This window comes from Penicillium atrosanguineum, assembly GCF_028827265.1.
Source record: "Penicillium atrosanguineum strain IBT 20685 chromosome Unknown utg000005l_segment0_segment0, whole genome shotgun sequence".
In the NCBI taxonomy this organism is placed as follows: domain Eukaryota; kingdom Fungi; phylum Ascomycota; class Eurotiomycetes; order Eurotiales; family Aspergillaceae; genus Penicillium; species Penicillium atrosanguineum.
The window spans coordinates 1,023,732-1,047,511 of NW_026623137.1; the positions used below are offsets into that span (position 1 = coordinate 1,023,732).

The 23,780-nt window shown below is 52.0% G+C and overlaps 10 protein-coding genes across 10 annotated transcripts; 5 read left to right on the forward strand and 5 right to left on the reverse strand.

The window, feature by feature from the left end:
* Positions 1-304: 304 nt before the first annotated feature.
* On the forward strand, positions 305-1,729 carry N7443_006635 (uncharacterized protein; the record flags this gene model as incomplete). The annotated part of the gene is made up of 2 exons (XM_056886691.1): positions 305-618; positions 676-1,729. 2 exons carry the CDS (start codon positions 305-307, stop codon positions 1,727-1,729), a joined length of 1,368 nt encoding a protein of 455 aa, XP_056740340.1.
* Positions 1,730-2,432: 703 nt separating this feature from the next.
* N7443_006636 (urease accessory protein UreD) lies at positions 2,433-3,587 on the reverse strand (the record flags this gene model as incomplete). Its single annotated transcript, XM_056886692.1, has 1 exon — positions 2,433-3,587. The coding sequence occupies one exon, from the start codon at positions 3,585-3,587 to the stop codon at positions 2,433-2,435; it is 1,155 nt and encodes a 384-aa protein (XP_056740341.1).
* A 927-nt stretch (positions 3,588-4,514) lies between these two features.
* Positions 4,515-8,136, forward strand: N7443_006637 (cohesin subunit IRR1; the record flags this gene model as incomplete). The annotated part of the gene is made up of 2 exons (XM_056886693.1): positions 4,515-4,968; positions 5,024-8,136. 2 exons carry the CDS (start codon positions 4,515-4,517, stop codon positions 8,134-8,136), a joined length of 3,567 nt encoding a protein of 1,188 aa, XP_056740342.1.
* Positions 8,137-9,045: 909 nt separating this feature from the next.
* On the reverse strand, positions 9,046-10,981 carry N7443_006638 (karyopherin alpha; the record flags this gene model as incomplete). Its single annotated transcript, XM_056886694.1, has 2 exons — positions 9,046-10,464; positions 10,742-10,981. The coding sequence occupies 2 exons, from the start codon at positions 10,979-10,981 to the stop codon at positions 9,046-9,048; spliced, it is 1,659 nt and encodes a 552-aa protein (XP_056740343.1).
* Positions 10,982-11,433: 452 nt separating this feature from the next.
* N7443_006639 (uncharacterized protein) lies at positions 11,434-13,456 on the forward strand (the record flags this gene model as incomplete). The annotated part of the gene is made up of 4 exons (XM_056886695.1): positions 11,434-11,691; positions 11,741-12,671; positions 12,727-13,108; positions 13,162-13,456. The coding sequence occupies 4 exons, from the start codon at positions 11,434-11,436 to the stop codon at positions 13,454-13,456; spliced, it is 1,866 nt and encodes a 621-aa protein (XP_056740344.1).
* A 483-nt stretch (positions 13,457-13,939) lies between these two features.
* Positions 13,940-15,503, reverse strand: N7443_006640 (CCCH zinc finger protein; the record flags this gene model as incomplete). Its single annotated transcript, XM_056886696.1, has 4 exons — positions 13,940-14,769; positions 14,827-15,169; positions 15,229-15,372; positions 15,429-15,503. The coding sequence occupies 4 exons, from the start codon at positions 15,501-15,503 to the stop codon at positions 13,940-13,942; spliced, it is 1,392 nt and encodes a 463-aa protein (XP_056740345.1).
* A 375-nt stretch (positions 15,504-15,878) lies between these two features.
* Positions 15,879-16,768, forward strand: N7443_006641 (putative translocon-associated protein, alpha subunit; the record flags this gene model as incomplete). The annotated part of the gene is made up of 3 exons (XM_056886697.1): positions 15,879-15,950; positions 16,006-16,424; positions 16,480-16,768. The coding sequence occupies 3 exons, from the start codon at positions 15,879-15,881 to the stop codon at positions 16,766-16,768; spliced, it is 780 nt and encodes a 259-aa protein (XP_056740346.1).
* A 272-nt stretch (positions 16,769-17,040) lies between these two features.
* N7443_006642 (DNA 5'-adenosine monophosphate hydrolase) lies at positions 17,041-17,947 on the reverse strand (the record flags this gene model as incomplete). The annotated part of the gene is made up of 2 exons (XM_056886698.1): positions 17,041-17,795; positions 17,854-17,947. 2 exons carry the CDS (start codon positions 17,945-17,947, stop codon positions 17,041-17,043), a joined length of 849 nt encoding a protein of 282 aa, XP_056740347.1.
* A 221-nt stretch (positions 17,948-18,168) lies between these two features.
* N7443_006643 (RNA helicase) lies at positions 18,169-22,304 on the forward strand (the record flags this gene model as incomplete). Its single annotated transcript, XM_056886699.1, has 3 exons — positions 18,169-18,420; positions 18,484-21,994; positions 22,045-22,304. The coding sequence occupies 3 exons, from the start codon at positions 18,169-18,171 to the stop codon at positions 22,302-22,304; spliced, it is 4,023 nt and encodes a 1,340-aa protein (XP_056740348.1).
* Positions 22,305-22,657: 353 nt separating this feature from the next.
* N7443_006644 (ubiquitin-conjugating enzyme E2 variant) lies at positions 22,658-23,243 on the reverse strand (the record flags this gene model as incomplete). The annotated part of the gene is made up of 3 exons (XM_056886700.1): positions 22,658-22,854; positions 22,907-23,058; positions 23,110-23,243. The coding sequence occupies 3 exons, from the start codon at positions 23,241-23,243 to the stop codon at positions 22,658-22,660; spliced, it is 483 nt and encodes a 160-aa protein (XP_056740349.1).
* Between the last annotated feature and the right edge of the window lie 537 nt (positions 23,244-23,780).

The following is a 23,780-nucleotide window of genomic DNA, read 5'->3' on the forward strand; positions in this document are numbered from 1 at the left end:
AGACCCATGATCCGATGGCCTAAACCAGAATACTCTTATCAGCATATAAAATGTGCCTGTGGCTGTCATTGTCGGATCTTGTTGGCCGGCGATCGAAGAAGACGCTGCGCGTGTTCCACCCCTAGCGTCCAATCAATGCCGTCATCTCCGCAGCATGGGACGCTCTGGTCTCAAAGTGTGGTTCTCGTCTCTTTAAGGTCTGATACCCTTGCTACACTTGCTGAAATCCATAGGATATAACCCCTCTAGATGAAGCCTTCTGCCGTCGTCTCTGTGTCCGTCTTCTCACCAAAAACTCAAGAGAATGGGGTCATACCAACCCGAGGGTACGCAAAGCTCTAGCACTTCCGAGTGCTTGCTAGAGGTACCCTTCGAGGTCTACACAGACTCGCCCGATAGCGATGTGAACAAGGCCCCGCGAGTCCAGGCTGTTCCCCGCGCGGCGGGGCCGCCCAACTGGCGCCAGAGGCTGACATCCTACGTTCCTTTCGCTTCACGCGAGGACGCCCTGCCATTGCTATCGGAGAATAACCAGAGATCACGCTGTTGTTCGCGATCCAGTCGCTCGCGGTTCTCGCGCGGTCTGGTGCGCACGCTACTCGTGTTCTTCGTCATGCTGTACGTGTAACCCAGATCAATTCAAGGTACTGCAGACGAGCTAATCATTGCATGCAGGGGAATTATACAGTTCATCTCACTGGCCTGCGGCATCGTGCTCTCGTTCTTCCCGGATGAGTATGATCGCGCGGCTCACGTCTGGTCGCAAGGTGATTCCAACCTGGAGGATATCACCCACTGGCCCACCGACACATCGCGCGATATCATCCCCAAAGGCTGCCACTCACACAACGACTACTGGCGCCGCGTGCCTCTGTTCTCCGCGCTGCAGGCCGGGTGTATAGGCGTCGAAGCAGATGTTTGGCTTTTTGATGAAGAGCTATACGTCGGCCATACCAGGTCCGCCTTGACATCTCGCCGCACTCTGCGGTCAATGTACGTCGACCCGCTGGTGAAAATCCTCGAGCGCCAAAATCCCATTACGCCATTCCACCGCGCGATTGACCATCCTCCGCATGGAGTGTGGGATACAGATCCTGACCAGAGCGTGATCCTGCTTATCGATTTCAAGACCGATGGCGCCGCTACTTACCCTGCCGTGGTAAAACAGCTGGCTCCGCTGCGCGAGCGAGGCTATCTGACCTATTTCAATGGGCGCGAGGTTATTCCAGGCCCCGTCACCGTTGTCGGGACGGGGAACGCGCCATTCGATCTTATATCCGCCAACTCGACGTACCGGGACATCTTCTTTGACGCGCCGCTCGACAAGCTCGTCGACGACAGCCTCGGGGACCAATACGTCTCCACCACGCGGTCAAGAGATCTAGACCAAGGCCAAGGCAATTCCGGCATGCCGGAGACTATCAACTCGCACACCTTTAATCTAACGAATAGCTACTACGCCTCCGTCTCCTTCAAGAAAGCCATCGGTTTCCCCTGGCCATTCCATTTCTCGCAACACCAAATGGAACTCATCCGGGCGCAGGTCCGCGTTGCGCACCACCATGGACTGAAAGTGCGCTATTGGGGTCTACCGAGCTGGCCGCGTAGTCTGCGGAACCATATTTGGAGAATCTTAGCCCAGGAGGGAATTGACATGCTCAATGTGGATGATTTGCTCGCCGCCACTAAGGGGGAGTGGAGGATCCAGATCTTCGATTGGTGGATCTAGGTCTAGATTGGCTTGGCTGGAGCTATTGATCCATGATCGTGAATGATGGGTGATGACCCTCTTTTTTTCTTATCTTTGGGTGGGATTTGAAATGGCGTTCAGGTAATGATAATTATGATACCTTTTCATGATAGACTTACAGTACTTCTTGAATATACATGTGATGCGTTAATTTACGGCTGGTTAAGAAGGTAGTCTAAGTGAGACTTGAGCACTTGCCTCTTTTAGTGCTTCTATTCCCTGACCTTTTCATGGGATGTCTTTTTAAATCTTTTCAGGTCTTTCTGGTTATTTTTTGAGGGTGTGTGGTTGAGCTCTAGTATTTTGATGTGCCTGAGAAAAACACCTTTCCGGAGATGGGTCTCTTTCTTGACATATCCTACATATCTGAAACTACCTTCGTAGACTACTGTATATAAGGTTTGAGATGGTGGTAGAATGAATTCCATTGTGCAGTCAAGTATCCAGGTAACTTTTTTTGGTGGCTGCAATGCAGATATGCTAGTCTCCGTTTGTTTCGTTATGCAGAGGCCCTATCAGAAGGGCGATGCTTTCGATCAAATGAACGCAGTAGGCTAAATAAAACAGTACTCAAGTTCAGAAATAAAGCCGCTGACTGTAGGCGGTTGAAAAAAGAAGCCAACAAGGGGCTAGGTGGGTATCATCGAGTCTTGGTTGACCAAGGGGGTAGATATGCAAGAGATCACACGCAGAAGAGAGCTTCCTCGCCGAACTCCCGCGCGACGGTACCCTCTTCACGGAGAAGCCCGCCAAGCCAGAGCTTGGCAGTTTCGAAGTCCTTGGCGCCGAACTTGACAAGAACAAAGCCAGCCCGTACACGCGCTGCTGTCCAGGTGACGTCGCCCCGGGTGCTGGCTGAGGATTCAGGCGCAGATGAAGTTTCAGATGAGGACCAATTCCGGCTGCCGATTCGCGGCTGCGATGTGAACTGGTTGAGCAGGTACGAGCCGAGGCTCTCAAACACAGGACCAGAGAGGATCAATGTGCCCACTACCCCGTGTGGCCTTGTTCGCTCTTGAATGATGTTCAAGGGAAGCAGGCCGGACGGTGCTTGTGGTGGTAGGTCCTCCCTATCGGACTCATCGGAATCGTTCAGGTCGTCGGTCTCGTCGTCCAAAATGACGGAATCGCGCAGCAAAAGCCGGCTCTTGCCTGTCTTCTCGTCTACTGCCCAGACTTCGTTGCGGCCTCGCCAGAAGCGGAAATTCCAGTTCTCGCCTCGCGAGGTCCGGCCTTGCGTTACCCAATCTAGGACGCACAGGCTGCTGCGCTGATCGCCCTTGGCGGCCGCGTCAACGGTAAATGTTTGTACCTGAGCGTAGCGGCTGTTTTGGAAAGGTACAGATGGATCGGGCAAGTAGCAGAGCGCTGATTGACGGCCGATCTTCACGTCTAATGATTGCTGACTCATATCTGAAAGGTGTGGATTGGCGGGCATTTGTTTGCGGTGGCCCTTGATCACATTGGGGCTGTTGTCGCTGCTGTTTGAATCGGTTTTAAAGATTTTCGTGCTTCCTTGCGGTGTGGTCACCACCATTCGTGTCCTAGGCTCTAGCTTGATGGACACCTCGATGTGATCACCCGGGAGCAGACCGCCGCCATAGGTGAGCAAATAAAGGTGAACCGGTCTTGACGGGCATGAATCTGATAATGAGGTTGACTCAGGAGAAGGGACAAAGCCACCTGTCCTAGGAACCAGTTTCAATGGGTATTTGTAGGTGAGAGTGGTGAGGGTGGGGTTGTTAGGAGGAAGAAGAGATAGAACGACGGTACCCTGCCCCGGCTTCGCTATGGAAGACTCGAAGGGCGAGCGGATGGGCATTGCTGGTTGTCGCATGGTGGAGGATGTGCAGATCTATCGAAGGCGGAAACGGAAGAGGGGGAGGGAGGAGAAAGGTAGAGTTTTATAAGGTGATATTCTGCAGGATGAACCAAGAAGGCGTGAGTGACAATGCAGCAAGGTATAATGGCGCAGCCATGCAGAATGATGTATCGTGGAAAGAAGGAGATTTTACCCCGGAATCTTGGGAGCTGAGTGGCATATAATTTTAGCCAAGTAGGGGGCGATGATGGCATTCATTAGTCAAGGCGCAATCCACCTGGCGTCAGGTGGCTCGACCCATGGACTATGTGTCAAGCGGGGACCCTCATGACCAAGTGGTGCAATTCATGGGACTCCGTGAGACCGAGCGAAGCACCGAGTGGACTCAACTGAGGATCGCGGGGTGTGGAATGAGGTTTCTATGACAAATAGTATCCGCATCGTGGGAACTAGACGCAGCCCACTTTCTTGGCGTGCAGGTCACGATCGACAGTCACCTGATGCATCGCGTATTTATCAACACCTGTTTTATAAGGTGTCGAGGTACTCGACAATTCAGGCACTCAGGCCATAAAGCGAGGCCATAAGGCCACGAGGCCATCAGGCAGCCAGTCGCGTCCACCTCCTTTACGTTTCTCCCCCGCCCTCCGAGATCCCATCGGGCCTCTCTTTCGTTGATTCCTCTGTGCTCGCGACCTGCAACCAATTTGAACACGACCAGCCCGACAACTCCGCGGCTTTAGGTTGCAGCGCTATTTTCTCTTGCGTGTTCATTCGCCCGATTCTGTTTGCTGCCGTTTCGCGGCGCGGTTCCACGGGGCGCGTTTCGACCTGACGTACAGACCATACCTAATCCCAATATCCATCGCGACCACTCTTTGACTGACACACGTCCTCCACAATTGCAGTCGCTCGAAGTCAAGTCACATATTCCATCCCAACATGGAGGTGGACAACCCCAGCAGCCCGTCATCGACCCCCGCCGAGGATAGACGCAAATCTGGCCGCCAGACGCGGCGACCCGAAGTTTTCTCCCAAAGCAACCACTCCGCCGAGATCAACGCGAGGGGCAAGCGCAAGCGTGGCGACGTGCACGATAATGAGAATCATGATGAGGACGAGTCCGAGTCCGACAGCGACGATGTAGAGGACTCAGAGGCCGACGAGGAGGAACTGAGGGAAAGACGTCGCGCGACTCGCAAGACCGGTTCAAAGTCAAAGAAGCCTGCGGCTAAGAAAGGCTCGCATTCAGCAAAGAAGCCAAAGGTCACAGGTAATGGAATTGGCAGACAGTTGGCCTTCCGCCCTGCCGCACTCAATGGTCGGCTTCCAGCTTCGCGTCCCCGTAAGCCTAAGGTTCGGCCCAGCTTGGCTGCGGGCGAACATGGCTTGTTTGGTGAGTCTCTACAGCTAGTTTATTGTTGCTAATACCGTTCTAACATCAAATTCAGCGGAGGTATTCGGAAAAAGCAACAATGCCGACACGGCCGCTGCACAATGGCTGAACCAATACCAACGAAACAGCGGACAGGCTATGCAGGATTTGATCAACTTCATTATCCGATGTACCGGCGCCGAACTCGAAATCAGTAAAGCGGAAACAGAAGATGTCGACCATGCACCGCAGCGAATTCGAGATGTACAAAACGTTTACCAGGCACAAGGAATTACCGAGTATCCTCTCATCTCCCGTGCCAAAAAGTTCCGAGCATTCCAACCCGTCCTCGAGGAATTCATGATCGCACTCATACAGACCTTCCACCACTCGTCGGTCCTCTACACTGATGAAGCCCTGCTGGAGAACGTCCAGATTTGGGTATGCTCCATGTCCACAGTGAGCAGCCGCCCGTTCCGCCATACCTCGACAATTATCTCGCTGGCAATTATGAGCGCTCTTTGTGATATTGCGCGAGAAGTGACGACCACCGTGACCACCTCTCGCAAGCAGCTGGAAAGCGAAAAGAAAAAAAAGTCTGTTAACAAAGGACGTGTGGAAGCGATTCAGAACGCTATCTCCGAGGGCGAACAGAAGGTTGAGCGTCTGGACGAGTTCTTGCAGGACGGATTCGATACCGTCTTCGTTCACCGTTATCGGGATGTCGATGGTGGAATCCGTGCCGAGTGTATGGAGGCCCTAGGCAGGTGGATTCGTACCTATAGAGAAGTCTTCCTTGAGGGACAATATCTACGGTATATTGGATGGACTCTCGCCGACGTCGAGCCCCACACCAGACTGGTTGCTGTGACGCAATTGCTACCTCTCTATGCGAATAAAGATAATATCGGCGTTCTTCACTCTTTCACCGAGCGTTTCCGCCAGCGTATTGTCGAAATGGCAGTTCAGGATGCCGAAGTCAAAGTGCGCATCGTGGCTATCGAGCTACTAAACCACCTTAGAGAAGGCGGGTTGGTCGAGGCCGATGATATTGATATGGTTGGTCGCCTTATCTTTGACACTGACCCTCGCGTTCGCAAAACCGCAGGCCAGTTCTTCGCTGCCAATGTTCAGGATGCCTTTGACTTGGCGACTGAGGAAGTCGGAGATGAGCTCAACGAAACCCTTGCTGATGACGACGACGATGACTTTGAGCTACCCAAGCAATCGTGGATCAAGTTCAAGTGTCTTGTCGATATCTTCTACAACTATGATTCTCAAGAGTCCGCAGAAACAGAAAAGGAGCCCACCACCCGTGGCGTGCTTTTGGGAGCGCCGACCGATTCCCGATTTGTTCTGGCAACCGAGGCCATCTACCATCATATGGAAGAGCTTTCGCAATGGCAGTCGCTAGCGGGCTATTTGCTCTACGATCACTCACAAATCACGGACCAAGCGTATGACGATGACGCCCAGGGAACTGTCCGGTCTCTGTACAAGCTTGGGGAGGGACAGGAGTCCATTCTCCTGGACGTTCTCGGTGCTGCCGTCAAACTTCGAGTGCTTGATATTGCTAAGTCTGACATTGACAAGCGAGGGCGCAAGGTCAAGGCACTGACCTCTAAAATTCCAGAGCTCCAGGAGGAGATCTCACATAGCCTTGCGCAGATCATCCCGCAACTCTTAAGGAAGTTTGGGTCTTCACCAGAAGCAGCGTCTGCCGTTCTGCGGCTGGAGCATTTCGTGGACCTTGATACTATTCAAGATCTTCAAAAGGATGCTACAGCCTACACGTCTCTCCTGAACGATATCAACAAGCAGTTCTTGACGCACTCAGATCACGATGTCTTGGCTGAAGCTAGCGTGGCATTTTTGCATGCGAAGAGCTCCGATGAGATGCGAGAGGCACTTGAGGGTAAGATCCAGGAACTCTGGGAGGAAATGGTGGAATCACTCGGCGCGTTGTCTCGGAAGAAGGAGGTTCAGGTCGGTGGCTATATTCCTGACTCAACCCTCACCGATCTCACGAACACCGTGATGCGTATCTCCAACCTCGCCGGTATCACGGACTGCACAGCGATCCTGGAAGCCGTGCCTACCTCACGCTCGAAATCCAAAAAGGACCACTCCGAAGCCCCTTTTAATATTTTGATTCATCTTGCTAATCGCGGTGTACGCGAAACGGATGATGAGGAGGATACCACCACAGAGTCCGAGCTGGTCACAAATAGCATCCGCGCCTTGCTTTTCTACTTCATGTGGAAGGTTCAGGGTTTAACTGCTGCCCTCAACGATGGAAAAGCTACTTTTAACACATCATATTTTGAAACACTCACAAAGAGTCGCGAGACATTCATGTCGACGCTTCTCTCCATCATGGAGGGACGCCCCGGCCTCGATGACCTACGATTTATTGCCACCACAACCTTCCTGGACTTACAAACTCTATTCGGCACACTCCGCAACGTCGGCCAAGGTGTTGGCAACGACGAGGATGTCATTTTCCAGACACAAAGCCTTGTGCATGAAGCGTCTGCGAAGGCACAGGCTCTCGTCACCAAGATCCACGGCATTGCGGAGCGTAACTTCGCCAAGAAATCCCGACGGGACCTCGAGCCCGCCGAAGATGACGCGCCGGCATCCGAGGATGAACCAGAGGATGAGGCCGAAGCCAGTGACTCCGAGGACGAGGCAGTTATCAATGAGCGTCTCCGCAGCAGCATCATGGCCGAGCAACGCCTTTGCGAACTGACCGGCAAACTCGTGCTTTCCATAATCGGCCGCGTCGTCGATGCATCTGGCTCCAAGCGCGGCTCTCTTAAAAAGCGCCTCCTCCGCAACAAGACCTCTCTCGGCCAGAACTACCGTGAAGTCCTCTCATACCTTGAAGAACGCAAGCCTCGCAGCGCACCCCGCAGCAAGGGCAAGCAGCCCGCCAAGAACGCAGCTGCTGACGAACAAACCCCGGCGGCTTCAGGAAAAGAATATAAGTCAGCGGAGCACATCGATGATGATGATAACGAGAACGAGCACGGTGACGGTGATCTTCCAGACGATCCCATTGAAGAGGACGATGAGGATGATCTGCGGGCTCGCGAACTTGTCGAGGAAGATGTCGATCAGGATAATGACGATGAGGACAACGACCGAGTTCCTGAATCTGATGAAGACGAGGTGATGGGTGATTAGTGGTCTCGGCTCCGGATTGAGAGATTGTAATCATGCATTCTGAGCCTTTGGTCTTTTTTTTTTTTTTTTTTTTTTTTTTTCAATGTCTAAATTTCTATCTAGTTCTGGGTGGGTGGTCAGGACATTTTTACTGTGTATGCTATGAATATTTCCCTTTTGTTCTTTCCACGTGGACTGGATCGCTCTTCAATGTTCTCTTGATAATTTGATGTAGGTGTCACACTACTCAGTTGGAAAGGGCCCAGAAAATCCTGAATAGTAAGTTGTGTTACCTCGAATTTTAGTGTTTGTAGGTAGATAGTCTGGGTACTATTTACCCCTGGAAAAGATTTTTGGGACTTGCTGCTCACAGCGAACAGGATTTCCCGGACTACGCTTTTCGAGAGAGAATTGAACTGCATAAGACTTGGCATTTTTGACTGGCAGACTGCAGAAACGGACTTGAACTGGACTATCAGTGGTAAACGAGACCACAGACAGATGAGCCCCTGCTGCCAGCGAGCGAAGGTGATTCTCAAGAGGACCAACCCCAGGAAAAGCAACAATCGAAATGGAGGTAGAGACATTAACATAAAGAAGAGGACCGATCCTGCAAACAAATACGCCTGTGTATGAGGATGCTAATAAAGGGGTTACATGATGGTGAATCTTTATCGTGAATGGATCAAAATGGGGAGAAACGAGAAGGGGTTCGAACTTCGTGGCAGGAGACGAGGTGGAAACGGGAAAATTTCATGTGCTGGTTTAGGCTGAGCTGAGCAGCTAAACAAAAGAAAGCACAGACGGAGAGATGAACCGAAACTAAATAGAACGGTACTTCGGTGGAAATGAATTTCCAGTTCTGCTGATGTGGGGTGATGCGCGAGGCACATCGTGAGGTGACGGAGCCAAGTGGAAAGTGCCACCTCTTTACATGTCCATGGATTCACCGCCGTTAGAGAAGTTGAATCCGCCGGAAGGCTGCTGGCCAGTGCCGAGCGTGAAGCCGGCCTGGTTCTGCTGAGGAGCCAGCTCGTCGATCTCACCGGCAGCCTCATCCTCATCGGAGAAGTACTTCTCGATGATGTTGTAAGCCTTCATGTAGATCTCCTCGTTGGCATTGTTCTGGCAGTCATGGATCTTCTCCATACCGCCGGCCTCCTCAATGAAGAGAGCGTAGCGGTTGACACGGGCCTCGCCCGAGCCAGCCTCCTTGTCCATCTCGCCAACCTTGAGGATGTTCTCAAGGCCGTCAAGAGCAACCTGGATGATCTTGTTGTCAGGGCAAGCAAGCAGATCACAGAGGGGCTTGATGCAGCCCTGGGAAACAAGATAGCGTATCTGCTCGGGCTTCTGCAGACCACCGGAGGTGGCGTTGGAAATGGCCCAGCAAGCCTCCTTGCGGGTCTTGAAGTCACCGTTGGCGAGAAGGTTGATCAGAGGAGCAATGATGCCAGCGTCAATGACGGCCTGGATCTGGCTGGAGTTGCCAGCGGTGACGTTGGAGATGGTCCAGCAAGCCTCCTTGCGGATACCGTCCTTGGTGGAGCTGAGAAGGGAAAGGAGGGCGGGGAGGGAGCCGCAGTTGATGATGACCTGGGTCTGAACATCGTCACCAGTGACAATGTTACCAACGGAGCGGAGAGCGGGGGTCTGAACAGAGGTAGAGGCGTGCATGAGGAGCTCCACCAGGCGGCGGGGGATACCGGCCTCAATAACAGCCTGGATCTTATCATTGGCGCCGTCAGAAAGGTAAGAAATAGCCCAGCAGGCGTCAATCAAGACCTCGTCATCGAGCATGTAGATGAGCTTGGCAAGGACGGGCAGAGCGGGAGCAATAGTGTTCCAGTCGGGCTGGGGGGTCTTGCCCCGGCAGAAGTTGCTGAGAGTCCATGTGGCATTGCGGAGCATGCTCAGCTTGCGGCCATCGTTAATGAGGTTCAGAAGGGGGCGGAGAGCACCGGCGCCGAGAACGAAGTCACGGCAGTGAGGGCTGTCACCGGCAATGTTACCAAGGGCCCACACGGCCTGCTCACGGACATCGGGCTCGGGGCTGGCGAGGAGCTCAACGAAGATAGGGACGGCACCGGCCTCGATGACAACCTGGGTCTGCTGGGCGGAACCGGAGGCAATGTTGGTCAAAGCCCAGGCAGACTCAAACTGCACAAGAGTGTGAGGGGAACGGAGGAACTCGACGAAGCGGCTGACAACACCAGTCTCGATAACGCGCTCAATAGGGGGGTTGCGCTCCTTGGACAACAGCTTGCGGAACTTGGTAGTAGCCTGAATCTGCTCCTCAACCTGGTCGGAGAAGACACCCTTCACCATCTGGGGGAGTTCGACATTGAGCTATATCATCCATTGTGTTAGCCATTAGGGTTCCTATGGGCTTTCTCGTATAACTATCGCATGGTGGGGTCGTGTAGTAATGGTCCGTGGTGGAGGGGTCGGCCCCATGGCAACCGGGCGGTGAAAAAAATTCCCATGTTGATGATCGCATCATAAAAACAAAGGGAGGGTCAAAGTGGCCACCAGAGAAGCGCAATAGGACTCCATCACAGAGATTTAAAAGCCGAAGTCCGCGCACGAAACACAGTAAGAATGAGAAAAAAAAAGTAAAACGTACCTCGCTCTCGATAGCACTTGCCTCATCGTCACTCTCGGTGGCGCCGGCCATGCCACCACCAACACCGATTCCACCATCGGAGGTCTGAATACCACGTCGCTTGGCCAAGTTCTCCTCTCGCTTCTGCTTTCGGATCTCGACCTGCTGTTCTTCACGGCGGCGACGGAGCTCATCGGGCTTGAACTGATTCCGGGCCTTGAACTGGGTCCGGCGGTGCTCGGGGATATAACGTTCCGACATGGTGAGTGGAAAAAAGAAAAAGCGCGCCTCTAAATTCAAATGAAGAAAGATAGAGATGGGCGCGCCGTGGATGGGAAGAGGAAGAGATGTGGGGGAGGAAGAAGAGGAAGAGGAAGGATTCGTGTGTGCAAGGAGGGGAAATCATGTGACAACTCCCCCCCATTATTTACTCAACGCGTGCATTTGCTCTTTTGCAGCTCTTTATTCCCTACTTCGTCGCCGATAGATTTGAAAATAATCTAAGCACTTATTCTGCTACTCGTTGTCTTACTCTGAGTTTCCAACATGTCCCACAACCTCAGGATGGATGCCCACTGAGCATTGAGCACTGCCAGCTTCCGGACCTACAATTTTACTTTGGGGAGATACCGCATATCTGTGGTGACTAAGAGCTTCCAAAGTGCTCGCGATCTACATGGTTTTTCCTAGAGAAAGCTTGCCTTTCAAAAGCTATGGCGCCCTCTGATCTGGTGGATATTGGCACAGCTTGCACTCGTCGAGGATTTATCAACACAATCGGTGTCGTGGTCGATAAGCTCGATGTTTATCGCACGAAAGGGTCCTCATCCTGTGTTACATTTACTATCAAAGATGCCCATTTTGATACTCCAAGCTGGTCCGAAAGTCTCAAGATCAAGTACTTCAACGACAATGAAAGTGTGTTACCAGAGATTCGCCTCAACGATGTAGTTTTACTGCGAAACATCCGAGTATGTTTTCCGAGACAGTTGCTAGACCAGAACTAATTTCATGCCTTAGATCACAGTTTTCCAGGGTAGAACCACGGGGGTTGCCTCCCAACATGATACAGTCCCATGGGCAATCTTCCGACCAGGACCAGACCCCAATTCAAGCCCGTCTATCACCAGCGGGCCTGTTCCATTCGAATTGAAACCCCTGGAAAAGAGGTTTGCAATCTCTCTTTTGGATCGATTCGTAGTAGATGAGCAGTCTGCCTCAGCGCCACAACTAACGCGTCGATCCGCTACTTCGCGGCAGCCGTCTCAGCCCGCCCAACCCGTCCAACCATCTCAGGTGATCCAGGCATCTATGCCAGCCCCAAAATGGGGAGGCCTACCCTTCCATCTAATCCAAGATGTCCAAGTCAACAACCTCGCCCAACTGCTAGGCCAGGTAGTGAAGCTTAACACTTGGGACAGCGAGAGATGTCTCATGTACCTCACAGATTATACCCCCCATACAGGTCTCATGGATATCAAGAAAGAAAAAGAAGATGAACAAGGCCCAGAAGGCGACGAATACAACTATATGGCTCGCAAGAAGAAAGACTGGCCTGGCCCATGGGGCCAACTGACAATACAAGTTGCGGTCTGGGAGCCGCATGCCAGCTTTGTACGCGAGCAAGTCAAGGCTGGCGATCTTGTTCTTTTGACCTACGTGCGCATCAAAGCTGGCCGCTTCGAAGGCGGCATCGAAGCTGCTGTGCATGAAGATAAAAAATATCCAGAGAAGATCCATGTTCGCCTTGTTTCGCCTAATTACGATGAACGAACTCGAGAGCTTTTGGACCGTCGAAAGGAGTACTGGAGTATCCACGGCAAGCCTAGTGAGGATCCGAGGAAGGCTGAAAAGAAGAAAAAGAGCGAACAGAAGAAAAAAGAGATTCGGAAAGAGGAAGGCCAGAAAACTCTCACAGTGGCTACATCGCAAGCGAAGAAAAATCCGCACAGTAAGTGGTATAAATTTCGGGAAACGCAGAATGCATGCTGATGAATTTGCGACAGTCAAAACGCGGAACATTGGAGTGCCTGAACGGTCAATCGATTATATTCTATCTGGCGAATCACATATCAACAATCTCCCTGGTGGAATTACCTACACACTGCCTTTCCAAAACGTCTGCTACGTGCTTCTAGCGCGCGTTGTGGATTTCTTTCCTCCGAATCTTGAGGACTTCACCGTACAAGTCCCTATGAAACGGATAGCCAGCAACAGAGGCAGAGACCAAGATATTGACAGCACACCGCGTATGGAATGGCAATGGCGTTTCTGCCTTCTCGTTGAAGGAACTGAGCCTTTGGTCTCGAAACAGGAAACCCGTAAACAGATGAAGATCTATGTCTCCGGTGGAGATGGCGAACATTTGCTCAATCTCGATGCTACGGAGTAAGACTTTTCCTCTTCAACTTATTTACAAAGTCGCTAACAATTTGGCATAGTCTGCGTCGCAGCCCAGGGCGACTAGCTGAGCTTCGCGAGAAACTATTCCTTCTGTGGGGCGATCTCGAAGAAAAGAAGCAAGCGCAGGCCACCGACAAAACCTCGGCTTGGGAACCGGTTAAATCCTCCTCGGTGCCTTTTAACTGCTGTATCCAGGAGTATGGAGTGGAATGTGGCCATGCTCCGGACTTGAATGCCATGGCCATTGACGGGGCCGAGCAGCCATGCAGCCAGTCAGACTGTTTTGGCTGGGAACGACGATTCTCCATGTTCGGGACGACGATTCATTCATAGAGATGTTGTACAGGCGTAACGGGATCACCATTATTAATAATTGTAGACTAGGCGCTGATACCCTGTCGCCATACATAGACCATGGCAAGATTGGAAAATGACAATACTATTTTTAATTGATTGTTAAATACTCATACAATTTGTAGTTTCGATAAGTACATCTAAAGATGACCCCAGACATGTCTCGTCCATATTTTGCTGGGTAAGACGCTGTAAACTCTCAGAAACAGTCCATACCATACGCCATCCTAAGGCCACTGAACTCCGAAGGAACCCCTAATTTCCGCGAAAGGCCCGATCAACGTCCCAATAAAAATACCAATTCAATTGCTGGAGATCACCGTACTCCCCAGCCCCGAATTTTGTAGACAAACCCATTGTATGCCCGGTCACGCCATAATAAGACTGAAACACTGAACCGAAAAGCCTCACGCCCGGAGGGGCTTTCAGATTAATAAAAGAACGAATAATAAAACCACTATGTTAAACCTTTGTCACTTTGACAATGTTAGTGTCAATGCCGTGAGCCACGGGCTCGAAGCGACAGCTGTCTCCGCGGAAGCAGGTCTTTTTCCCGGGTTCACTCTGCGGGCAACGATGACCGTAAATACACTCCGGGTCGTCACATTCCAAGCCAAATCGACATGGTGTCATACGGGCGATAGCAGAGAGGATGTGGAGTTCTTGACGGGTCAACTTGCGATCGTGATCGTGATAGCAGTTTTCTTCGTTGGGGCATTCACCCAGCAGGAAAAAATAATTGCACAATTTAAGCTTCTTCAGGCGATTGAGATCATCACGAGGGATGCTCTTGAAATCGAGGCGATCTACACGCTGTCCGTATTTGTTTCGCTCGACGGTCTTGGATGTTGTCAAGCCAGCAACCTTAGAGCGCATCACCTGCTGGAAATCGGGGGACTCTGTTTTATTGGTTGTGGAAGCCGACAAAGGCCCGCCAACGCCGGAGTAGCTCGTATTTGTGGATGTTCTTGACAAAGGTGGTGGCATTGAGAACGATTGGGATGGAGAGGGCGTGAGCAATGATCGCGAGGGAAGGGCGCTCTTCCAAGGCGCTGTCCAAACGGGCACCAATTTGGCTGAACGGAAAACATCTGGGAACCGGGCGATTCGATATGAGTTCTTGACAATCTCCAGCTCCTTCTCAAACGGAACGCCTTCCACGAGGGAGATACGACCAGTTAGGTCTCCTTCATTCAACGATTCCTCGAGGAATTGACCGTATTCGCTATTTGAGGGACAGCCCAGGAAGATCTGGTGGCAATGGCAGTTGTAAAGAAAGACTTGGAACATTTCTGTAGAGATCAGAGTATTAGAACTAATTCGAGGCTGGACTTGGGGTAGAGACAAACCTTGAATCTTATCATATGCCTTGTTTTTGCTGGACCCGACGTCCACGATTTCAGAAAATGACATGGTCTCATTGAAGCCGCGAATGAAGTCATGAATCGCTGCAGCCTCTGAAATGGTCCCACTGCGCGCGCAAAGCTCACCAAAGCTCTTCACATTCAAGAAAACCTTGGTCAAAAGCCTCGGCTCAGCAACACTGGGAATATTCTTCGCCAGATATGAGCGCATGCATGTCTCGAGGGCCTTGGCCGCACTGCGTCCACCTTCTTCTCCCTGCTGCAAATATTCATCCTTGAAAATTATCCCTTCTCCGTCTAAAAGCACGACAACGAAAGGTTCTCGATCCTGGAATTGGCCGTGTATCAGCGCATGCTCCGGTGTGCCAGTCCACCATTTGCGCTCACCATAATATTCTTGATCTGGGAGATCTGTTGCATCAACTCCATCTCGTGTAGTTGAATATCGCGATTGAAGCGGGTCTCGCGCTGATGATCAAGTTTCTCTTGCTGGAAGGAGGTCTCAAGGTCGGTCACTCGTTGCAGGAGTTCCTAGAAGACAAATCGCATTAGCCTCGCAGTTTCGTTGGTCAAGGGAGGGTTGGTACCTCAATAAGCTGATTCTTCTGCTGATCCAGTGCGCTCAACTGGCGATAGCGCTCAAGATAATCGGGAGTATCCATATTGACGAAGTATTATGGGGCGAGAGGGTGTAGGAGTTAAAAGAACACAGTGATAAGTGAAAGAGGAAACTTAAGTCGAAAAGTGCTATAAGGTTGGCAAGCGCTTGCGCGATCGCGGCGTTTCACTCTGACAAAGTGAATGCAGGTAGTCGTAAGACGGCGCCTCCACGTATCGAACAATTAATCGAGTGGAGATTATTTTGATCTCAAGTTTACCCTTTTCTCTTTCCAAAAAAAAAAAAAAATCGATCTCCAAAGGGAGAGACGCGATGGCTGAGTCAGCTTCCCCGGTACCGAAGTGGGCCAAGCTAAAAGGCAAGTTGCAACGTGTGATGTGTGATCACCCCCTTCTGTACCTTCCTCCATTCTATCAAGATGACTCGTTTTGGATTCCTCTCCCTGGCTCTACTCTCTCTTCAGGCCTTCGTCGGTACCGGCTCTGCTGCTGTAGGTTCTATTATTCTTTCGTGTCACTGCAATTGACTCACGCGACGATCACTAGGAAACCGAGAAGGTCGATGCCGAAGTCGCTCTCAAGGTTAAGGCTGAGACTACTTTCCCTACCTCTGAGATCTTCGGCGTGAAGCTCATCAACGGACACCCTACCCAGGCCGTCATTGACTTCATCAACGATGAGCCCAACCCCGTCACCGTGAACTTCCTCGGAGGCAGCCTGTGGAACCTCGAGGAGGAGAGTAAGGTCGTCCGCAACCTGACTGCCACTCGTTATGGCATCGAGATCCCCGCGGGCTCCAAGGAGAGCGTCAGCTATAGCTTCGCCACCGAGATGCACCCCCAAGACGTTCGTCTGAGCATCGCCGCCATTCTGTCTGACAGCGAGGGCAAGTTCTCCACCGTCCAGGCCTTCAATGGCACTGTGAGCGTGGTTGAGCCTGATACCAGCATCTTCGACCCCCAGATGTAAGCACCCCTCTCCCAAGTATCGCGTGCAATTGGCTCACCCTACCTTTCTTAGTCTCTTCCTCTACTTCTTCCTCCTGGCCTCTGCCACTGGTACCGTCTACTTCTTCTATACTGTCTGGGTCGCCCCCTACTTCCCCCAGAAGCGCAAGAGCGGCAAGTCCGGCGAGAAGCGTGCCCCTGGCAGCGCCAAGCGCGAGGCCCCGGCTGTCGAGGAGACCCCCTCCCCTGCTGCCGTCTCCTCTGCCACCACCTACAACGCTGACTGGATCCCCTCCCACCACCTCGCTCGTCCGGAGACCCGGAAGGTCAAGGGTGCTGGCAAGTCCAAGGCCCGCTCGTAACCAGGCATGTGGCAAGAATATCGGTGATTGGAAGGCGGAGGGAAAGCATTGTGCTTTCCCTGAATATTCTGTGAGATGGCAAGGGCAGGTCATTTATATTTGCTGAGAATGCATTTATAAGATCTGTTTTAGTGCCGAAGCATGTACATTTACGAGAGTTGGCTCGTTATAGTTTCTCCTGAAGCCTTTGGGAGCCGTGGGAGTACGAACTACAATTTCAAACCAGGCTGCCTTGTGTCGCAGACGTAATAGTCGCGACTGGGCCCATCAGGTCACAATTTCTTCCATTCCTCAAACTCTTCTTCTAGATGCTTCTTCAACTCCGTGAAACGGTTTCCAAACTGTTTCTCACAGCGCCAACACGTGAAGTCCCGCTTTAAATACCCTTGCCGAGTAGGATGCCGCCGCTCATCATCCGGGGCCAGAGGAAAGTCCTCAATGGGTACGAAAAACGGTGTCGCAAAACTATTGTAATGCTTCCGATGCTTCAACTTCTCACTATGCCGATCCACCGAAATGACATGCACATGCAGATGGCTCATGGACGGAACAGCATGTATCCCGCACATTATCTCCTTATCCCAATCGCGTCCATCCGGCAGCTCATCCGGCGGTGGATCGGCATTGAGAGCAGCGTGTCGCGCCTGTTCCTGCGCCGAATCTTGGCCGTATCTGCGGCGCAATTCGGCCGCTGCCAGCTTGCGCAGCTTGTGCACTTCGGTTCTGACCTTTTCGAGGAACTCGGCGTCTTCAAAGGCTTCGAATGGGTGGAGTCTGTTCTTGGTTTGGTCGCGTGGGAGGAGGAGAAGGTGTAGCGAGGATTTCGGGAACATGTCGTGGATTGTGACGAAATCTGAATTGTGATAAACTACTACGCTGGATGGATAGGAGTCTGGCTTTTCAAGGTAGGCTCCCAGTCCATCTCGTCCTGGGAAAGAACCCATTCTGCGTTTCGGCACGTCTTTGCTCGATGGATTGGGGGCCGCATGCTTGGGCTGCTTGTTGCGGGCGGAGAGGAGTTCGGTGACTACCGGATAGAAAGATCAGCTCTCATATATCACTGGATGGGAGTTCAGTAACCATACAAGCGTTTCTTTTCGGCGCGGGTGTCGTAGTCTCTGGGGCCGTAGATGTGGCGGCACCTTTGCTCTGATCGCGGTGTTGTTCCGCCCCGGACATGATGAGAGTTCACATGGAAGGTATTAGGAATGTAATATATAACCCAACACCTGTCTGCAAGTATCGAAAATAAAAGAAGGAAGAGCTCCGAATGTAAGGAGCAAAAGAAGCAGTCATCCAGAATCTCCCCGCAAAACCGCCCAAAGAGGTTTAGTGCGGGACAAAGAGCCGAAAAGCCCGCGTTGGATTTGCAGTCAACGACTTGCATTTTGAACAGGACAATGGGCCCCAAGAAGAAACCATCTGCTCCTGGAGGCCCCAAGCCGGGCACAAAGCAGGCCAAAGAGGCCAAAGAGGCCAAAGCTGCCGCAACTGCCGCGGCGCAGGCTGATAAGAAGCCCGTAACGGAGGAGCCCAAGAAGCCGTCCGTGAAGGAGGTGATTGGCGGCGCATCATGGACCGGCAAATTGCCAGTCAACATGCTCTCCGAGCATTGTCAGAAGCAGAAATGGGAGAGACCTGAGTACAGCATGGTAAAGCCGTATCCTAACACTCAACCGTGACCAAGCGCTAATAAGGAATTGCGACAATTGCAGAACCAAAGCCGCGAAGGCTATATCTCCGCTGTGACGCTGAAGAAAGTCGATCCCAAGACCAAGGAGTTGATCGTTCTTCCTCCCATGAAACTACCGCCGTCTCATAAGGACCTGGGTATGCAACCCACTGCGCTCGAGGCCCGTCATTTCGCTGCGGCGTTTGCCCTCTTCCGCGTCTGCAACATGCGCAACCTCCATATGATGTTCCCGCCTACCTATAAAAAGCTTTGGAAGGAGGAGTTCGCGGATATCAAGACTGCCGATACCAAAGAGGGCAAAGGCTGGCTATACGAGGCGGACCCTTTCTTAGCCAAGCAGGAACGAGAGGCCGCGGCCGCCGACTTGGAGAAGAAGAGGGCGGAGCGACTAAAAGCTCAGGCTAAGGACAAGGCCTCGTCTTCAGATCTTGGTCTGGGAGGTGGTGATAAACAGAGCAAGAGGATCTGGTCACAGGCGCCCAAAGTGGACATGGGCAATCGCATTCGACGAGAGATCGAGGGTCTCTTGCGCCAACACACCGTATGGAATGCTTACAATGTCAAGATCCCTGAAAGCGATGCTAAGGCGATTGTGGAGGAGTTCTCGCGCTTGGGATTCCGGCGCAGCCATGTTGAAGAGGCTGTTACTGAATGTAAAGACCGCGAGGAAGTGCTAGAGTGGCTGCTAGTCTATGTTCCCGAGGATGATCTGCCTCGGTGGTCTCTGCCCGAGGGATATTCCGCCGGTGTCAGTCTTGCCCAGCAGGACTTGGCCCGAGAGGCCAAGATCAAGCGACTGGCCTCAATTGGCTATCCTGTTGATCTCTGTTCTCAAATATTGGACAGCAAGGGTGGTGAGGAACTTGCGGCTGCAGAGCATTTACAGGGTACTTTGACACACGGATCAGAATTTAGCTCTGCATCGATACTCGACGGTGATGCGGGAGCGTGGGCGGAGGAGCAAGACACACTCGAAGCCATCTTTGGCGAGCGGTACTCTCGTGTCTCAGCCAGAGTCTGTGAAATCCAGAGTGAGGCCTCAGGGGTTCCGGAGAATACAGTGTTCCGCTTCCAGGAGCCTTCTTCTCATTACCCCACGGTACCTCCGGTCATATCGATCCTGGCAAAGGGAATCCCAGCCTATATTCGGCTCAGCGCCATTCGCCGAGCAGTTCAGCATGCCGAAGAGAATTTCTCTGGCGAGTCAATGGTTTTCAACATCATGGACTGGTTGGAGTTCAATCTGCCTGCGGTCACAGAGAATCCCGGAAAGTTGCGCGAGATTTCTGCAGTCACTGCCTCTTCTGCACCAGAGACCCGGAAAACCCCCTTGCGCAATAATCGCAAGCAGCGGAGAGGCATCGACTGGAAGCCTTATACGCCTCAGGGTACATCGATGAAAGAAGCATGGCAAGCCAAGCAGTCTACCGCCGCGCAGATCGATATGTGTCGTAAACGGCAATCTCTACCTGCCTGGAACACCCAGGAAGCCATCATCGATGCCGTGGACGCTCATCAGGTCACTATTATCTCTGGTGAAACTGGTAGCGGTAAGAGTACACAGTCCGTACAGTTCGTCCTAGATGACATGATCCAGCGGGGATTGGGAGGTGCTGCGAACATTATTTGTACTCAGCCTCGAAGGATTTCGGCTCTGGGTCTTGCTGATCGAGTCAGCGATGAGCGTTGCTCAACAGTCGGTGATGAGGTTGGATACATTATTCGAGGCGAGTCGAAATTGAAGCAAGGTGCTACGAAGATCACGTTTGTGACTACTGGTGTACTGTTACGCCGGATCCAGTCTGGAGGTGATGCCGACGGAAATGTTGCCAGCTCACTCGCTGATGTGTCTCATGTGGTGGTTGATGAGGTTCACGAACGCAGTCTTGATACAGATTTCCTCTTGGCTCTGCTGCGGGATGTTCTGCGCTACCGTAAAGATCTGAAGGTCATTCTTATGAGTGCTACCTTGGATGCTGAAGTTTTTATGAACTACTTTGGTGGTCGTAAGAACGTTGGTCATGTCAATATCCCTGGTCGGACATACCCTGTTGATGACTATTACTTGGACGATGTCATTCGGGACACTGGATTCGCTCCTGAACTTGGCGAGGACATGGATGAGAACTGGGATGCTCCTCGCGGCGAGGAATCTCTAGGCAAAGCCCTGCGGAGTGTTGGCATGGGAATTAACTATGACTTGATCGCATCGACAGTCCGATACATCGATGCGCAATTAGGAGAGCGACCAGGAGGAATTCTGATCTTCTTACCAGGCACAATGGAGATCGAAAGATGTCTGACTGCAGTCAGGAGAATGCCCAATGCTCATGCATTGCCACTGCATGCCTCTTTACTCCCAGCCGAGCAGAAACGTGTCTTCCAGAGCCCACCCAGGGGCAAAAGAAAGATCATTGCTGCCACCAACGTTGCTGAGACATCCATTACCATTGAGGATGTTGTTGCTGTCATTGACACAGGCCGAGTCAAAGAAACCAGCTACGATCCCAAAGACAACATGGTCCGTCTTCAGGAAGTATGGGCATCTCAAGCGGCTTGTAAGCAGCGTCGTGGTCGTGCAGGTCGTGTGCGGGCAGGTATTTGCTACAAGCTGTACACTCGCAAGGCCGAGTCCAACATGGCACAGCGACCCGATCCTGAGATTCGTCGCGTGCCTCTTGAGCAGCTTTGTCTGTCTGTGAAATCCATGAAGGGTATCGACGACGTCGCCAACTTCCTCGCAAACACAATCACGCCGCCAGAAAGCATCGCTGTTGAAGGTGCTCTCAACTTCCTGCACAAGGTTGGAGCCATGGATCACAGCCGACTGACAGCACTGGGTCGGTATCTGTCCATGATCCCAGCCGATCTGCGGTGCGCGAAGCTGATGATCTACGGCTCGATCTTCAGCTGTATGGAATCCTGTCTCACTGTTGCGGCAATCCTCACAGTCAAAAGTCCATTCGTCTCACCTCGCGACAGACGCGAAGAGGCCGACGCCGCTAAGGCAAGCTTCTCACGCCCTGGCGACGGTGATCTGATGACTGATTTATCAGCCTACCAAGCGTGGTCTGAACGAACCCGCTCCCAAGGCCATTGGCAATCCCAGTCATGGTGCGGAGCGAACTTCCTCTCCCACCAGACTCTGCGCGATATCTCATCGAACAGAGCCCAGTTTGTCACATCTCTCAAGGATGCAGGTATTCTGCCAGTAGAATACACAGACGCAGCACCGGCCTGGAACCGCAACTCTTCCAACCGGAACCTCCTCCGGGCCCTGATCGCAGGTGCTTTCCAGCCCCAAGTTGCACAGATCTCGTTCCCGGATAAGAAATTTGCTAGTTCCGTGACTGGTACTGTGGAGGTTGACCCCGACGCCCGTACCATCAAGTACTTCAACCAGGATAACGGGCGTGTCTTTATTCACCCGAGCTCCATCCTTTTCTCTGCTCAGGGATATCCCAATGCTTCGGCTTATCTGAGCTACTTTACCAAGATGGCGACAAGCAAGGTCTTCATCCGTGATCTTACCCGTAAGCCCTTCCACTTGCCATTCCAATTTCTTCGCTAACGATGTTTCCAGCATTCAACGCATACTCCCTCCTTCTATTCTGCGGCTCTATCACACTCGACACGATGGGCCGCGGCTTGGTCGTGGACGGCTGGCTCCGACTGCGCGGCTGGGCCCGCATCGGTGTCTTGGTCTCGCGACTCCGCACTATGTTAGATGAGGCGCTGCAAGAGCGTATAGATAACCCGGCTGTTGGGTCTGCTTCTGAGGCCGGTGACAAGGTCATTGAGGCCGTGAAGAGGCTGATTGAGTTCAATGGGCTTGATCAGTGATTGCATGTGGCTTTGAAGGGCCTTTATAGGATTTTAGATGGGGTTTAGGGCATAGAGCGTGGATTCGATAGATAATCTTGGAATAAAAGCGTGCATGAGAATCTAGACGGGCGTTACTCGCGTAAAATCTTCCTTACGAGTGTCTCTTTCTACGGAGATACTTCGCTGAATATAGATCAGTTCGTCCATGGACTTAACGGGAGAGAGTGGAAACTGCCTATCAAGCCAAAACCACGATCTCAAATGCATGAAAATCCAACCCGATTTCTCCACCAAATCACGCTATCGAAGACCTGTTCCCTATTGTGAAGTCCATTGCAACTTCCTATTTTCTTCTTGATTCTCATGAACCATCACAGAATACACGGCGAGTTGTGGGGACATGTGTGCCGAAGAACGAGTCTCACGTGCTGAAGCACCATATCAACTGTCATCTCTGGGTCCCAGTAAGGACCACTAAGGACCCGAGACCACAGTCTGTTCATATCATCAATATGAGGGTGGGGTAGGAGAGCATGGATGATGCAGATGGGAGGTACGTAGGGATAGTCTGCAGACCGCCGTCAGTGAGAGATCAAAGTTACCCTCGTCAGCTCGCTTACTGCTGGGGAAAGACAGCTGCATGCTGATCGTCATGCCATCGAAGGCAGAGCCGGCCATACCCCAGACCCAGCAGGACCAGTGAATGAGGTCTTGATCTTGACCCATGGGGTTGGCGAGCGGACCGCCGAAGACTCGCTCGGCCATTTGCCTCCTGTGTGAGATTAGTCATTTTTCCTATCTAGAGACGAAACAGGGCCCGTACTGCTCGAACCTGAGTCGCTCGTCACGATTTATGAATCGAGGCATATTGGGCGCATACGGCGGAGATGCCTCGAAGTCACCTGGGTAGGTCAACTGAGAGCTTAATGGGGTGTTGATGATGGATGAGTTCGGCATTGTCGAACGGTGAAAAGGGAGGTTATTTGAAATGATAGTGGTTCGATGTTCAGGAAGTTGAGGCTTGAGCAAATCCCTCATGATGCTGAGCCCGGCGTTGGCGGGAAATGGTGTGTAGGACATAAAGGCAAGAATGGAAGAGAAAAAGGTAAACGTAAGGTAGACATGACGAGAAAGAAATGGAGAATTAAGATAACACCATCAACGCTGTGCATCGAAGATATTCCATCACCTAAGCCGAGCAGATCTTGGATTCTCGTCTCCAGGATCGTATCCACAGGATATTACCTGCTCTTCAACTCTACCAAACTCCATATGCTGTATATTCAACTCGCCTTTTTCCTTGAAACACTCCATCCCAGGCTTCAGCATACGTGAATAGTGCACATTAGGTGTATTTGAAAGGCGATTCTTCCGATCTTCAATTGAGAAGGTGAGACAGGTAAGTAGCCTTCTGCACAGCAACCTCTGCAGTCATTGGAAGACTTGCGCCGTCAATATCAGCGGCATCGCCTATGGCATATGCGTTGGAAATCG